Here is an 18,496-nt window from a genome sequence, read left to right as displayed (position 1 = left end):
TAAAGAAGAGAGGGATGACTCTACATGTCACTAGCTGTAAACCGTTTTTACTGTCATCAACCGTTCACCGAAAATAATAGCTCTTCAAGGCTATATTGAAAACGAAAGTGGAAATGAGTTATTTTGAGTTTGATGATGAACTGGTCCACAACCTTGAATAGCTTATGAGCATGACCCTTTAAGCCTATGGATTTTAATAAATTGTATTCGTTGTAATTCAGACAAGTGGTGCTTGTCAAACATACATTATGAGTGCTACAAATGTAAAACATGTGGCGAATCCCAATTAACGATGGCAAAGAGATAATTTGACAACGAAAATAACATTACGTCTCAATTTCGGCAATTGTACCACCTCGTTGGTGACTGGATTACAAGATACCTTGTTCCCGCCGGGGTTGATTGGGATTCGGATCATTAACTTCACTTAGAGCATTATTACTGTGTGCTAGAGAACCCATTATGTATGCATGATAACGACCCTTTGTCAAAATTGCAACTGGAACCATTAACGTTGACTAGCAGCCATAAGCGAAATGATCGTGTTCATTAATTTCTACGGAATTTTTGATCCCTGATATTTGTTCTGAGTAAATTTTATGCTTCTAAAACAGTCTGCGTATTATTTAAGCTTGTGGTACAACTGACGGAAAGCACTGTGAACGTTTTCCTGCTAGCTGTGATGTTGAAAACTAACGCTAGATCACGCCAGCTGCAGAAAAGTTGCAGAAGGATCATATGATATGCGAAACGGTGGCAAAATTTTTAGATGAACCTTGAAGTGTCTGAGACACATGTGTGGAATAGGGTGGATCATGTTTCCCAAGTTTTGCTTTTCCTTTGTGCTGCCCCCACAATTTTCCCCATTCGATAAGAAATTAAATTCATGTAATTTGTGCTTAATAGGAAAAGAAGTAGGCGCACCCCTTGGCCTCTAAATGTAAAAAAAAGCTGATATGGACATTTATGAGCCTAATATGACAAAAATTTCACATGTGGCTTTAAACATTTTTATTCCTTGATAAGGTCTCTAATTATACACTGGAACTTTATGATGATACTCAGATACACTTTGAAACACGTACTGTTAGCGTTTCTCGTTTTTTTTTTAATTTATTTTGTTAAAAAGTAATGAAAATCGGTAAGTCATTCAGTTCACCTCTTTTCAGCTAACATGGTAAGTAATTCAACTTGAGGGGAATGATGAGACAGGATCTAATAACAAAAGCTTTGAAGAGCAAATACGACTGCAGTGACTGTATGTGCTGACTTATTGGTGACTTCTTCTCTTCTTTCACATTTAACCTGATGCTGGGTCTGTTCTCCGTTTTTCGGAGAGAGCTTGTGAATCACATACACGGTGTACACAGGATCCGACAGAAAAAAGCGGTGCTTGATATGCAGCTGGGGCACGGGGGTTCACGGAAACAGAACTGGGGCATGCCACAGGTAGAGAGATGCTGAGCGGCTCCCTGGACGACTGCAACTATTGTTTGGTTTCATGGCATTTCTCTACTCTGGCCCGCCGAGCAGAGGTCTGTGGGATAGGAGAAAGAACTTGTATCAGCAGGAGGCCGTCACACTGCCCGTGCTTAGACTAGTATCTTCAGCGAATGAGACTCTACAGCTATCCAAAAAACATGAAGATGGGACAGAATTAGCAGCTACTCTCACGCACAATTCTTTAACTTTCCCAGGATCTGAGAAGCGGGGCTAGCTGCCTGACATGAAAACTCCGATTTGTATAATCCACCTGATGCTGTGACGTCGGATCAAATAGAGGGAAGTTTTTTAGAGAAGAGGGGAGGCCAGGGAAGTCACTGGAGTTTTTTAACGTCACACACTTTCTTGGTGGGTTATCCTGCTGAAGAAGCAATTATGCCATTAGCGGACAGAGAGTACATGTTTTCTTGGCGGGGGATGGGGGTGGGGGGGGGGGGGGGAGGAGGAAACAACAGGTTGTTCCATTCAGGTAGACAAGACAGGGACTACAAAAATAGGTTCTGGAGCTGAGCACATCTCAGCAGGCTGTGGTCTCCGCTGGAGCAGCCGATTGGGGGTCGTGGGTTCGAGTCTGCGAAGCGCGATCCTAACGTCGTTCTTCAGGGAGACAGAGGTAACATTGTACTCGTCTTGCAATTATAATTCATGGACAGCAGTAACTACAGCCCTGCCAAAGGAAAAACACCGGTAGACATACATCTCTGTATAGGGCAGCATGTCTGTCGAAAACCACCGTTGTGGAATGGTGCTGCTGAAATGACAGAAATCACTTAATGAGTGTTGTAGTCTTCCTCTGAAATTAGAGAAATTACTCCCGAAAATTAAGGTTTTTCCAAATATGAAAAACTGTTCCAAGGTACATCTAGGAACAAATATTTAATTCAAATTTAAAAGTGTTTCAGTTGAGAAATACTTGCCAATAAGCATTTTACAGTATGTCTTACATTATTACTCTACTATACACCAACAATCAGTAGGTGAAAGAAATATTTGTCCTGGACAGCACATTCTCCAGATCTCTCACCTATTGAAAACGTCTGGTCAATGGTGGCCGAGCAACGGGCTCGTCACAATACGCCAGTCACTACACTTGATGAACTGTGGTTTCGTGTTGAAGCTGCGTGGGCAGCTGTACCTGTACACGTCATCCAAGCTCTGATTGACTCAATGCCCAGGCGTATCAAGCCGTTATTACGGCCAGAGGTGGTTGTTCTGGGTACTGATTTTTCAGGATCTATGCACCCAAATTGCGTGAAAATGTAATCACATGTCAGTTCTAGTATATTTGTCCAATGAATACCCGTTTATCATCTGCATTTCTTCTTGGTGCAGGAATTTTAATGGCCAGTAGTGTACTTCTCAATTTGCTTTCACCTACTGATTGTTGGTGTATAGTAGAGTAATAATGTAAGACATACTGTAAAATGCTTATTGGCAAGTATTTCTCAACTGAAACACTTTTAAATTTGAATTAAATATTTGTGACGAGCCCGTTGCTCGGCCACCATTGACCAGACGTTTTCAATAGGTGAGAGATCTGGAGAATGTGCTGTCCAGGACAGCAGTCGAACAGTTTCTGTACAGAGAAAGGCCCGTACAGGACCTGCAACATGCGGTCGTGCATTATCCTGCTGGAATGTAGGGTTTCGCAGGGATCGAATGAAGGGTAGAGCCACGGGTCGTAACACATCTGAAATGTGACATCCATTGTTCAAAGCGCCGTCAGTGCGAACAAGAGGTGACCCGTACCATCACGCCGGGTGATACGCCAGTATGGCGATGACGAATACACGCTTTCACTGTCCGTTCACCGCGATGTCGACAAACACGGATGCGACCATCATGGTGCTGTAAACAGAACCTGGATACATCCGAAAAAATGACGTTTTGCCATTCGTGCACCCAGGTTTGTCGTTGAGCACACCATCGCAGGCGCTCCTGTCTGTGATGCAGCGTCAGGCATAACCGCAGCCATGGCCTCCGAGCTGATAATCCATGCTGCTGCAAACGTCGTCGAACTGTTGGTGCAGATGGTTGTTGTCTTGCGAACGTCCCCATCTGTTGACTCAGGGATCGAGACGTGGCTGCACGATCCGTTACAGCGATGCGGATAAGATGCCTGTCATCTCGACTGATAGTGATACGAGGCCGTTGGGGTCCAGCACGGCATTCCGTATTACACTCCTGAACCCACCGATTCCATATTCTGCTAACAGTCATTGGATCTCGACCAACGCGAGCAGCAAACCGCAATCACGATAGGCTATAATCCGACCTTTATCAAAGTCGGAAACATGATGGTACGCATTTCTCCTCTTTACGCGAGGCATCACAACAACGTTTCACCAGGCAACGCCGGTCAACTGCTGTTTATGTATGAGAAGTCGGTTGGAAACTTTCCTCATGTCAGCACGTTGTAGGTTTCGCCACCGGCGCTAACCTTGTGTGAATGCTCTGAAAAGCTAATCATTTGAATATCACAGCATCTTGTTCCTGTCGGTTAAATTTCGCGTCTGTAGCACGTCATCTTCGTGGTGTAGCAATTTTAATGGCCAGTAGTGTATCTAGCAGCGGCATGAGGAAGTTCCAAATATTGGCTTAATACCACATTCCTCAGCTGAATCACTTTTTAAATTCGGTGAGAAGGCTTGTTTTATTGCGAGCTCACACTGCTGGTGATTTATACCCGCACTTTCGGTCTGTTAATACACACCCCTGTGATCACCGTCTATATTCAAAGTGTTGTATTTGTCTGTAAGACCCGTTAATTCAGAAGCAATACCATACCTCCATTTATAAAGCATATACAGTTTTTAACAGGGATACCATTACCGATTCTTATGTGTATCTGTGGATCCAAGACCACTTTTTATGCAGGGTGACAGTAACTTAGTTAATGTGATCATGTTTTTAATAGCTGGTCGCTTAAACGATGATTATGTCTCTCTTCCTAAGACACATAGGTGCCACTCGCAAGAAAAACAAATGGAGCATGTCCTTCCATCGCGAATTTTCGCTCGGTATTGTTTGGTGTAAACAGAATTCAATTATTGATGAAGTATTATACTTAGTAGGGAATGTGCGATAAAATTAACATTAATCAGGAGGGTTACAAAGTATGTGTTGGGGTTTGTGGTCAGTGTTCCGACATGTGGAAAGAAAATGAATATGTCCAGTTGTATGGGAGGTATGGATTTGACGTGGAAAATTGCGATTTCAGTGTATCCACAGCTGTAAGGGGCATGAAAGATTTTACGTGGAAGATTATGTCCAGTCTTAAGGAGGATATACATATTGGTATTCCAGTGTGAGATTAGTCCCATAGCCACAGCCATCAGGAGGCGGCATTTCCGATACTTCGCTCATTGCTGAATGTAACCAGATTCGAGCTGAAATCGTGTATTTAATTGTAATTACAGCAATCAATATGTAACTGGTTTTCTAGGATGACTATGGCGGCCATCTGGGTGTGTAGTCGAGATGTCCAGTGACCAGAATGAGACATTTCTGGCTTAAGGCTGTTGCAAGCAGTGAGTACAAAGAAAAGTTACAGGCACCCAGCTAGTCAGGTCTTGCCTGCAGCCACAGGTAGAAGTCCTGGCAGCGACCCTTGTGGCGCCTTCTGGATAGCTGAAATGTGAACTACACTCAGTATGCACTTGGTTGTCTCCATGTTCACGTGTGTTGCATGCATTCTCCATGAAAGATTAAGCAATTCAGTATCGATCACTGACAAGTATTGGCACTTGGCATATTGATAACATCCGAATTCCTACCACTTCAATCATTCCTTAAGGCCCTCCATGGTGCACTCTGGCAGACACATGCACCCACAGCTGCAGCTGCAGTCACAACGACACTTATCTCTGGCCTCTGAGCAATGGCACTGGTGGTATATGATGCAGGAAACTCCAGATGGTGGCTACTGTACTGCGCTTCATTCCATTGCCCGGTGTTTGCAGTAATTATATCATGGGAGGTGGGGGTGGAGGTGCAGACGTGAACTCTATCCAAGTGGGGGAGCCCTGTCTCCCATTGACTGATTAAATGAAGAATATGCATCAATATATTACTGATACTGATTTGAATTCTGTGTCATGAGGACCTTCCTCTCCAGCACCAAGTGAATTTCTTTCCTGGCAATTTTTTCTGGAAGGGGGGAGGGAGTGGGCGAGGGGCAGGGGGTGTGATGTCCTCTGGTGGTGGCACTGTACACTAGCTCAGTCGATCCATGCATGTCATGGTGAGCACACACACGAAAATTATCCAACAAGACTGCAGCAGTGTAATTACATAATTGGGACACATAGTTACTGGATATGAGCTTTTCCCACCAAATAAAGAGATTCAGCGCCTGAAAACTGAATTTTATAAATAAACGGTATATCCTCTGCCATGTAACTGACACTGACTTTAATCTCATATCATGAGGTCCTTCCTCTCCAGCACAGATTGAGTCCTACAGGACATCCCAGAGGAGGAGGAGTTAATTAGTTGACCAATTTAATTAATTAGTGAATTAATATTGTATCAAAGTTGTGCTTGTGTAGGTGAGTGGATTTTCTAAAGGGGCAGAGAAGGAAGTGGGGAGGTGAAGGGGTGGGGTGTTTCTCACAAGGACAATTTATCCCCAGAGGGTCATAAATAAACCTGCAGGAGTCACAAACAACTGAGTGGGACAGTAGATTAAGGGGAGGGTAGGGTGTCATAAATCAATCAAGTTTTCCCTGAATTTATGCTTGCCCCTGAATGTATGCAAGCCACACTAACAAAATGCACTGATACCCCCCTTGCCCTACTTCTCATTTTCCATGGCAGTAGAATCTCTTTGGTTTGAAGGTACAAGATGGTGCACGGCCCACAAAGCATAACTTAACCATCTTTGTGTTATGTAACAACTTTTAATAATACACATATTTTTACTCATCATGAAAGTCTCTAACTGAAGAATTAACGATATCCTCCAAATAACTTTAGTATACACTCTATGGCAAAAAAGAAGACCCATCATGAAGGAATTATCCGAATGGGACGGAAACCTGTAGATGTGACGTACATGTAAAAGCAAACAAATTATTATAATTTCAGAAAAACTGGATGATTTATCCAGGAGAAAGAGCATCACGAATTGAGTAAGTCAATAACGTGATGGCCCACCTCTGGCCATTATGCAAACAGTTATTTGGCTAGGTATTAATTGATAAGAGCTGTTAGATGTCCTCCTGAGGGATATCGTTCCAATTTTCGGTTTATAGTGCCGAAAGCCGGTGATGTTTGGAGGGCTGTGCCCATAATGCTCCAAAAATTCTCAGTTGAGGAGAGATCCGGCTGCCTTGCTGCCAAGATAGAGTTTGGCAAGCGTGAAGACAAGCAGCAGAAGCTCTCGCCATGAAATGAAATGTATGCCCAGGGTGGTTTGACGGGCAGGGAAATGGGATGAAGAATATCGTCGACGGCCCACTGTGCTGTAAGGGTGCCGCAGATGACAACAAAGGGGTCCCGTTATGAAAAGAAATGCCACCACAGACCATAATTGCTGGTTGTCGGGACATATGATGGAGTATACTCAGGTGGTAACCACCAGTGTCCAAGGTGTCTTTGATGCGTGTTCACTGGTCATTGGGGTTCAATTCGTAGCGAGACTGATCTATGAAGTCAGTTCTGGTCTATTCAATGAGATTCCAGGCCGAGACATGTCTGAAGACGCCCTCGACAGCCGTGGGATATCAACCTGAGCGTCGCCCGTCACGACGAATTATGGTCAGGGATGCCATTCATAGCGGGACCCCTTTGCTTATCATTCGCGGCACTTTTACAGCACAGCGGTACGTCGACGATATTCTACTCGCCTTTTTGTTGCCCTTCATGGCAAGCCAACCTTGGCTTACATTTCAGCATGATAATGCCCACCTGCACACAGAGAGAGTTTCTACTGCTTGTCTTCACGCTTGTCAACCATAACTTGGTAGCAAAATTGTCGGGTGTCTCCCCAGTTGAGTATGTTTGGATCATTACGGGTGGGCCCTCCAACCAGCTTGGTATTTTGACGATCTAACACTCCAACTGGACAGAATTTTAAACTATATCCCTCAGGAGAACATTCAAGAACTGTGTCAATCAATGCCAAGCCGAACAATTGCTTGCCAAAGGGCCATTGGTGGACCATCGCGTTATTGACTTGCTCTATTTGTTAAGCTCTTTCTCTTCAATAAATCATCCATTTTTCTGAAATTGTAATCATTTGTTTTCCAGTAGATGTAAATCACATCTACCACTTTCTGTCCTCATTCGGTAATTACTTCTTGGTGCGTGTTTATTTTTTCAGTCCTTAAAGTGTATTGTGCAGCACTTATGTAGAACTCGTAGTATTTACAAAGGTTGCACAATACGCTGTTTGATGTCTCCCAGCGACAAAAATGTAGAAAATGCCGGGAACTGCTTATGGTGGTTTCTAGTGTGCATTCCTTCATGTTATTTTAAGATCAGTCATTAGATTGAAACGAGGAAGAAACATCCATGTACAACACTCTTCCCTACCTTTTAAGTACAATCTTGGCCTACTCCCACAAGTCTTTTTATCACTTGCACCACGATATCTCTTATTGTGTACTTTGAGGAAAAATAGATGCCCATTTAGGGGACATAGCTCTTTAGCAGTCCTCAGTTTTATGTACAACCAAATGGCCGCAGGGAACCACGAGTGCATGTGTACAAGAGGTAAAAATGATCCATAGAACTGAATAGAGCAGGCAGAATACCCCTAATTTGTAATTAGTGTCATCAGCTCACACTTGAACAGCACAAGTACGCTAAATTTGTTAAAAGTCAAGACAGTGTCGTAATTTCAATTGTCTTCATTCAAGGATATTCCACATGCTCGAGCTATGCACATATAAAGATTACAATGACAACGTAAGAGATTCTAGAATGCGTAATGTAGAACATCAGCGTGTTTTCTCCACATAATAGACGCGCAACGGAACAGCGGTCTAAAGAAACTAATATCAGGCACATTTGTCCATATCAGTTTTGTTATATTTTGTTTTCTCTTATAGTCTAACATCCACATTTGTTCATATCTATTTTGGTATGTTTTGTTTTCTCTTATAGTCTTACATCCCAAAAACCCTGAAATGATTCGTTTCATTTTATATCAATCTTTACTCGACAGCCACTGCTAGTATGGGATAATCATTTCTTTGTGTCTGTCTCTCTGATCATTTACCGTTCATCAGCTGCTGGTGACTTCTCATCTAACTTTCGTTTGGATTACTATGGGGGCCAAAGAGTTAATTTTCTCTGGTTTTGTCGGATGTCATTCGGACAAAACAGTTCTTTACTTTGTTTCTGTTGGCTGAAAGTTTTAAGTATACCGTTTCCTGGCCGTATATGAGGAGGCTTGTTTCGAGCAACAGTGTGTATTGTTTGCGAGACGATCGCTGTATTCGTTTCTGGAAATCCAGCGCTGCTTCTCTGTTCTTCAAATACAGTTTGCTACCACAGTGCTCTAACTTTCACTTTACACGAGGGAGTAAATCACGTATTAACCTGTTTAAAATTTTAAACACAACGAAAAAAGGAAATCGCACTTGCACTATCACACGTAAAGCCGGGACCTCGTTACTATTATCTACTGTCGTGCATCTGACGTGATTTGAGCATCATATAAACCTGTAACACAAAGATAGGACCACTGCTCGATTCAGGCTACTTCCTAACGTAAATCAGGTTTTTTAAAGCACCCTCTTATAGTGCTTGGGCAGAGTACCATGTACTCACGATACACAATAAAAGCTGCTGATCCATTTCATTGTTTATACATCTTCACGAGAGAAATTTTCGAATTTATCGGATGGTTGTTAACTGATTTGATGATCTGAAGCCAACAGTATCCATAATGGAATTTTAAGCTTTGTTCAAGCGCTTACAGAAAATAACGATGAATTAAAGAGGGTCCTCCTTGTCAGACCGTCGGAGGTTTGAGTCCTCCCTCGCGCATGCGTGTGTGTGTTGTCCTTAGCGTAAGTTAGTTTAAGTTAGAGTAAGTAGTATGTAAGCCTAGGGACCGATGACCTCTGCAGTTCGGTCCCATAGGAACTTACCACAAAAATCTTGTCAGAACACAATATTTGGTTTGTCTAAATCTCAAACCATTCACAAAGATGTCCGCCCTCTTGTAAGAAGACAGTTTTTGTTTTGTTTAGTCCCTAAACATGTTTCACCAATTGTAGCTGATTTCTGTTGGCAGCTACAGGTCACACATAATGTAAAAATAAGGCGATTCTGAAGACTATCTAGCTATTTCCACGATTTTTGCTGTATTCTTCCAGTCGTATTGGTATGACGGTAGTGCAACGATTTAATTGAGGAGATGTGATCGACTTAATTGAGAAGATTTCACATCGAATCCATGCCTCTACTCATTAGTTGTCACTATCATTTGACTATGTTATGTGCGAGATTCAGGCAATCTTGCATTACAGTATGACTATTTCGTATGTTGTTCTCTCAATTACGACACATTTATAGCTGTTATGAACACATTTACCAAAATGTCAAGCGAATGCCAGTTTTTGTGTACCAATCGATAGATAAACTATTTCTACTGCTGATTGAGCTTTCAAACGCTCAGTTTTAGCATATTTAGATTAGAAAGTTTATACGTAATTTCTTGTCTTAGAGCCATAAAATAAGATAAGTACATCGTCTGACAAAAATAGTTAAGTACGCAGAGGACGTGGTCGAATGTCAATGTAACTTCGCACATGTACACGCCTCTATGTCAATGTAACTTCGCACATGTACACGCCTCTAGAGACCTGAAGTCGGAGCTATACAGTGAATAAAATAAAACAAGCTTTAATGTGTTGGTTGGCACGACTGATTGTAAAAATCCATGAATAACTTTTTTATATTTACACCTTCTGCATGCCATGTATCATATACAAAACATAGGGTTGCTAACAAGACAATCTGCCACACAATGTAGAAATAAATTTTACTTTATTTTTGATTATTTGCATGACATACATTCATCCTCATGCTAGAAAATACACAAAATTGTTACACTTGTCTCATTACACGTTGTTGTTGAAACATAAATTGTTAAAAATATAATAAATAAAATATTACAAAAAGTTTTTACAAATTTTTAAAAATGTTGCAAGACATTCTTATGAAGTATGAAACTTTTTGAAACAGTTTCTTTCCGAAGTAAAGCACAAAAACATCATACATTCAGATCATCTCGCATTTGTTAGCTTTGAACAAGCCATTCCTTTGCATCTTGATCTGTGTTTTTTTTTGTACCCATTTCTGGCATGTGCAAAGCACATTTGTATCTTTTGGCTATTGATGGTATTGGCTGAACTAATCTTCTCTTCTTTTCATTGCTCTCTCCCCTTTCTTCACTTTCCTCTTCATCACCTGCCTTTTCATGTCTATCTGGGTTGTTTTTGTTTCTCTCGGTGGTGCTGAACATCAGATTTTCAACAGTATTAGCGTCAAAGACCTTGTGCAGAAGCTGATCTATTTCTGAATCAGACAGATCTGTCAATAATATTTAGATTTTCATTTTTAAATCACGTTTGGGAGGTTTTATTTGTATAGAAAGCATTAGAAATGCCTATCCCATTATTAAAGTTGTGAAATGCGCACAAAAATAATAAAATAACTTTGAAACAACGAATGAACAATATAAAATGCAACCGATCGCCATTTGGTCATAGGCATATGAAATGTAGTCACAGAGACTCAATGTGTCAAATATGGTACATCTACTAAATTCGATTTTTTGGAAGTAAAATCGTCTTTCACGCCACTTTCTTTGATAGAATTATAGTCAAGGAACTGTTAACAATATTTTAATACTGCTTTAGAAGTAAATAAACGATGAATTAACAATACTAATGTTTCTTTCTTGAAGCCATGCTTACTCGTCCGAAAACACTAGTTAATGACTGCTCCTGACACCTAGTGGTCATTCTGAGAACTACGAGTAGGCTGCCTGCTTGTTCTGCGGAGTGTATCGAATACGATACATTCGATGCTTTTACAAAAAATGGTACAAATTGTATAGGAACATCATTTGAACGGATGTATCACATATGATATAAGGTGTCTCTAGAGGATAAGGGCGCCAGATGCTGACTGATAACTGTGAAGAACACAGAGGTGTCATATACTTGTATGAGACTGCCTTATCAGCATCTGACAGAGTTTGAAAGGGACCTCATGGTGGGTTCTCTATTTGGCCCGCTGGGCGAATCGTGCAATATCTAGATTTGTGGGGCGTTCGGATGGGTCTGCGGCCCAATGGACCGCATGGAAACGTAAGGGCAGGCATACGGTTCCGGCCGGCTCCGTCTGAACACCACAAGGGAGGATCGTCGGTTACGAACCAAGCACATCGTAACCTCTTCACATCTGCGCCTGCTGTATTAGAACAAGTAACGGACCCCTTGCAACACTTTGTGTCATCCCGCCCTATTCGTCGGAGACTAGCAGCAGCCGGACTAGGAAATTACGGTCCCATTGAGTAGGGTGCCGTTAAAATCACAACACCAACGGCTGCGTTCGGAGTGGTACCGTGACAGGCAGGCGTGGACCGTTGATGAAATGAGTCGCACTGTGCCATTCTTACAAAGCGGTGTTACTCCTGGCATCATGGCATGGGGAGCAATCGCGTATGACTACAGCACACGGTTAGCAAGCATAATGGTACATCATGGACATTTTGCGTCCACATGTGATACCTCACATGCGACAGTATTGTGGTGCGATTTTTCAATAGGACAATGTTCGTGTTGTCTTCTTTGTTTTTTGTTCGTCCACACACGGCACCTGCCTCTACGAAATGTCTGCGTGATGTTGAGGTACTCTGTGGCCATCAAGGTCCCCAGATCTGTCCCCAGCAGAAAATGTGTGAGATCATCTCGGATGTCAACTCGCTCCTAGTGCCGGTATCTTGGATATCAACCACCAGCTAAAACAGTTGTGGGCCAGATTGCCTCAAGAGAGGATAGAACACAGTCGCGCGGGATTAGCCGAGCGGTCTGGGGCGCTGCAGTCATGGACTGTGCGGCTGGTCCCGGTGGAGGTTCGAGTCCTCCCTCGGGCATGGGTGTGTGTGTTTCTCCTTAGGACAATTTAGGTTAAGTAGTGTGTAAGTTTAGGGGCTGATGACCATAGCAGTTAAGTCCCGTAAGATTTCACACACATTTGAACATTTGATAGAACACATTTATGACCCCTTCCTAACCGAATCAGTGCATGCATCCAGGCTAGAGGGGGCGCAGTTTCATACTGATAAGTGAGCTCATACTGCCAAGTTCTTTGTAAATCTGACTCGATTTTATATTTACTGAAGGATTATCAAGTACCCTCCCATCCCGTGAATTTCATTACGTTTCCTCGTCCCCTCCTGAATACCGCACTTTTTTTGTCGGCGATATAAAACGTACAGTGCACAAATAAACATGTGTGTAACGGAGCTGCGGCAGCTGTAGTAAGGAGATCGCGTGCTGTTGCAGGGCTGGAGCGAGCCATGAGCGCGTGGCGGCTCGTGGTGCTGCTGCTCGCCACGGTCATCGCGTCCTCCAGCCCCGCTGCCTCTGCCTCTACATACGCCTCCAGCTCTGGTGAGTATGCAATGCAAATACTATCGGCGACAGTGCTGCCAAAGCACAGTTACTAAACACAGCTATCCGAAATACCTTCACCAAAGAAGACGAAGTAAATATTTCAGAATTCGAATCGAGAACAGCAGCAAACAGAGTAACGTAGAAATAGATATCCTCGGAGTAGTGCAGCAACTTAAATCACTTAACAAAGGCAAGTCTTCCGGCCCAGACTGTATACTAGTTAGGTTCCTTTCAGAGTATGCTGTGTAATGGTTCTTTATTTGCGAAACCACTACCACCCGCCAACCCTATTTTTCGATAGCGTAGATTAATGAATATTTTTCTACGTAATGTCTCATATTTTTCACTCTTTGCAAATTTGGTTTCATTTTTATATGTATGTACGTCGATATTTTGAGATGTTGAAATCGATATAATATCTAGTGTGAATATCTTTGTACTTATTGTTATCTTTGATGCTGGCCTGTGTCTTTTGGCGCGGAAGCGTACAGAGTAGTCAAGTTTTTCTGTTGAATGTGAACAGTCTTAACTTTGTGTTGGAAATGAAAAGATGAGTCTGAGTTGTGCACAATGAAAAATGTTGTGAGTTTTATTAAGAGCAGTAACGGCTGCGAAATTGAATGATGAAGTAATGTTTTGAACATGCGAAAGTATAAAAAGTTTAATAAATGTGAAAAGTGAGTGTCAAGAATTATTATCAAGTGACCATTGTTTAAAAAAGTATGAATCACATTGCAATGAAAAACATAAATCATCAAGTTAATCCTGAAAGATTGTCTTCGTAAGTTCTTCAACTCGGCGCAATTAACTTCCGAGTGCCTTTCGCTCCAACAGCGACAGTCATGCTACCTAGACAACATTTTTAATTACGAGCCAAAGCCAGAGCGAGATAGTCGTTGGATTGCAAATACAAGATAAGTGATATTATTGTTAATTTTCTTCAGTAAATGTAATCAATTGATGTAGCAATACCCGCCACATTAAAGACCTTTTAGTTGCGCAATAAAAAGATCATACTTTGAGTGAGCGAAGTGATAATTTTTAAACTAATTAACTGTTAATGGAGGTATTGTTATAGCTGATACAATAAAATGGTTCAAATGGCTCTAAGCACTATGGGACTTAACATCTGAGGTTCAAAAATGTTCAAAGGTGTGTGAAATCTTATGGGGCTTAACTGCTCAGGTCATCAGTCCCTAACCTTACACACTACTTAACCTAAATTATCCTAAGGACACACACACACACAAACACACAAACACACACACACACACACACACACACCCATGCCCATGCCAGAGGGAGGACTCGAACCTCCGCCGCGAACACCCGCACAGTCCATGTCTGCAGCGCCTCAGACCGCTCGGCTAATCCCGCGCGGCTAACATCTGAGGTCATCAGTCCCCTAGACGTAGAACTACTTAAACCTTAATAACCTAAGGACATCACACACATCCATGCCCGAGGCAGGAGTCGAACCTGCGACCGTAGCAGCAGCGCGGATCCGGACTGAAGCGCCTAGAACCGCTCGGCCACAGTGGCCGGCGCTGATACAATAGCTGCATACTTAACAATCATATACAACCGTTCGCTCTACGAAAGATCCGTATCCAAAGACTGGAAAGTTGCACAGATCGCATCAATATTCAAGAAAGGTAGTAAGAGTAATCCACTAAATTACAGGTCCACATCATTAAGTTTGATATGCGGCAGGGTTTTGTAACATATATTGTATTCGAACATTATGCATTACCTCGAAGAGAACGGTCTGTTAACACACAGTCAACACGGATTTCGAAAACATTGTTCTTGTGAAACACAACTCTTTACTTACACGAAGTATCGACAGGGGATTTTAAACTGATTCCGCATTACTAGATTTTTGGAAGGCTTTTGACACTGCACTACTCAACGGGCTTGTAGTGAAATAGCGTCCTTATGGAATATCGTCTCAGTTATGTAACTGGATTCGTAATTTACTGTCACAGAGGTCACAGTTCGTAGTAACTTACGGAAAGTCATCGAGAAAAACAGAAGTGATTTCTGGCGTTCCCCAAGGTAGTGTTATGGCTCTTTCCTGTTCCTTATCTATACAAACGATTTGGGAGACAATCTGAGCAGCCGTCTTAGGTTTTTTGCAGATAATGCTGTCGTTTCAAATGGCTCTGAGCACTATGCGACTTAACTTCTGAGGTTATCAGTCGCCTAGAACTTAGAACTAATTAAACCTAACTAACCTAAGGACATCACACACATCCATGCCCAAGGCAGGATTCGAACCTGCGACCGGAGCGGTCGCTCTGTTCCAGACTGTAGCGCCTAGAACCGCACGGCCACTCCGGCCGGCATGCTGTCGTTTATCGACTAGTGAAGGTATCAGAAGATCAAAACAAATTGCAAAACGATTTAGAAAAGGCATCTTTATGGTGCCAAAATTGGCAATTGACCCTAAATAACGAAAAGTGCGAGGTCATCCACATGAGTACTAAAAGGAATCTGTTCAACTTCGATTACACGACAAATCAGTCAAATCAAAGGCCGTAAATTCAACTAAATACCTAGAAATTACAATTACGAACAACTTAAATTGGAAGGAGCACTTAGAAAATGTTGTGGGGAAGGCTAACCAAAGACTGCGTTTTACTGGCAGGACACTTAGAGCATGTAACAGATCTCATAAAGAGACTCCCCACATTACGCTTGTTCGTCCTATTTTAGAATACTGCTGCGAGATGTGAGATCCTTACCAGATATGACTGACGGAGTACATCGAGAAAGTTCAAAGGAAGAGAGTGTCACCGAAATAGTACAAGATTTGGGGTGGATATTATTTAAAAAAAGGCATTTTTCATTCCGGAGGAGACTTCTCATGAAATTTCAATCACCACCTTTCTCCAACGAATCAGAAAATATTTTGTTGACGCCGACCTACATAGGGAGAAACGATCACCATAATAAAATAAGTGAAATCAGAGTGCGTACGGAAAGATATAGGTGTTCGTTTTTCCCGCGCGCTGTACGAGATTGGAATAACAGAGAATTATTGCGAGGGTGGTTGGATGAACTCTCTGCCAGGCAGCTAAATGTGATTTGCGGAGTATCCACGTAGATGCAGATGTAGGTCCTTCAGCTCTTCTGCTGTCCACCGGTGCCAAGAAATACCTACTGTGCTCTCTCGTGTGGTACTGTACAAAACTAACGTGACTCCCTCGTTGAATGCACAAATAAACGACTAAGACCACACAATATCCTTCTACACTTGTCTTGAAAATCGGCGAAATAAGGGTGTATATTGATCTGAGGTGTCGGCTTCCGTAGCTGAGTGGTCGGTATGGCTGACTGCCACGCGGGTCCGCGCCAGAGATTTTCTTGGTGGGAGGACCGGAGCGGGGTGCAGTCATTGTCGCGAGGCGAACTGACAAGCTACTTGATTGAGAAGTAGGAGTTCCAGGTTACGAAAACACAACGGCTGGGAGAACGGTGGGCTGAACTTACGCCCTTCCGTACCGCACCCAATGCCACCAGGGGCAGAGGATGGCACGGCTATTCGTCGGTACCGACTGGCCGGCTACGGACTGTGGACAGATATTACGAGGTTACTTATCTGCGGTACTGCGCTTATAGGACAGTTTAAAATTCGTGTATAGTATGATATCTAATTGCCCATCCACCAATTCGTGTCTCATGTATTTGGTGCCGACTCAGTTTACACTAAATAAAAAGTATACTTGTTCTCAGCCCAGTGGTTGGTTTGAACGCCGTAGTGCTTTACTAGCCATGGACCTTTGGAGGTGGTATGCCTTTTTACGAATTTTAAACTGACTTATCCGGCCAGTTATAAGGGTACATACAGTTTAATGTCAACTCCAAACCACGGGGGCATTTGTAACTTTCACTTCACAAGTTATTGTCAGACGTGAAAGAACCTATAACTAACAGAAAAAATCATAGGATCGGATGAGTATTTAGCTCTGGTTGCTTGTATTGGTAGGCTGCCACTTCTCCACTTAGTGACTTAAGCATACCAGTTTACATTGGCAGAAAATAAAAAAAAAACTTCTGTAAGGATTTAACATAGAAATACCATATTTGTGTTAGGAAATAATAGAAGGTAGTAGATGTAATGATTCGAAGCTGCGTTCTGTGGATGGTGGACGACGCACTAACTACGCACTGACCATAAAAGCTCTTAGCCTATAACAACAGCAATTGCAAGCTAAAAGAGTGATCCGTTGGTTTGAAGACTATCGTATTATTTGAGACTGCAGGCACGAAAGGGGGCATTTGTCCGGCATGATGGAGGAGAGCTGTTTCTGAAGGAGCCGGCACACGGACCGTGCTTGCGAACATAAACGTTGAGCGTGCCGTGTGCAACGTGCTGCTGAACGCTCAGTAACGGTGCGGCTTGTGCATACGGTACTTTTTCTCAACGTGATATACACGATCGTAGTGCGCTCCAGCGGCAGTAGCCGTCTGTATCTAGCTCGCACTGTTTACGGAACGGGCGGGTGTTAAATTGCAACGTTAGCTCAATTAAAAAGGCACATTTGCTCTATTTTCCATACGCTAGTCATGTTGTTCTGTCTGTAGTATTCATATATAAAAATTTCAATATGTAGACATGTTATAGGGCAAAAAGACAAGTACGATGTCCAGTCAGTAAGGAAATCGGCTTATAAAAGTTCCATTACAAATTGTGCAATACAAATTTACAATAGTCTTCTATGTAAATGTGGCATGGAATGCAGCTCCACCTTGCCGCGGGGGGTAGCAGAGCGGTCTAAGGATGCCTTGCCACGGTTCGCGCGGCTCCCCCCGTAATAAGTTCGAGTCCTCCCTCTAGCATGGTGTGTGTGTTGTCCTTAGCGTAAGTTAGTTTAAGGTAGATTAAGTAGTGTGAAAGTCTAGGGACCGATGACCTCAGCAGTTTGGTCCCATAGGAACTTACCACAAATTTCCAAATTTTTTTCTGCTCCAACCTCCTTTTATCACATCCTACAGATCCTCGAACGCCATGCACTCAGCCTAGCCTTTCGAATCAGCATACCTTCCTCCACTCGCATCCGCCACCAACTTATAAAATTCCCCTCCCTCTCCTTCCATCCTGAACATATTCGAATATTCTACGTTAAGCGTAAACTCGATACTACAAATACTCTAGTTTCCCCCCTGCTCACTGAGCCTAGTACTATGCCGCTCCTCTACCACCGTATTCCCCCAACACTACACCTCCACACTCTCCACGTCCGCCGCGCGGTCTAGGGCGTCTTGTGACGGTCCGGGCGGCTCCCCCCGTCGGAGGTACAAGTCCTCCCTCGGGCATGGGTGTGTGTGTGTGTGTGTGTGTGTGT

General features: G+C 42.8%; 1 protein-coding gene across 1 annotated transcript in view; it reads left to right on the top strand.

Annotated features, from left to right (window-relative positions):
- The window catches only part of LOC126469933 (serine proteinase stubble), a 228,887-nt gene that overhangs the window by 62,782 nt on the left and 147,609 nt on the right, over positions 1-18,496 (top strand). Inside the window, exon 2 of the mRNA XM_050097331.1 lies at positions 13,035-13,142. Coding sequence (XP_049953288.1) covers positions 13,049-13,142 — 94 coding nt within the window. The 5' untranslated portion in view covers positions 13,035-13,048. The remainder of the gene's footprint in view (positions 1-13,034; positions 13,143-18,496) is intronic.

This window comes from Schistocerca serialis, chromosome 3, assembly GCF_023864345.2.
Source record: "Schistocerca serialis cubense isolate TAMUIC-IGC-003099 chromosome 3, iqSchSeri2.2, whole genome shotgun sequence".
NCBI classification, from domain to species: Eukaryota; Metazoa; Arthropoda; class Insecta; order Orthoptera; family Acrididae; genus Schistocerca; species Schistocerca serialis.
This window is presented reverse-complemented; position numbering and strand designations above follow the sequence as displayed.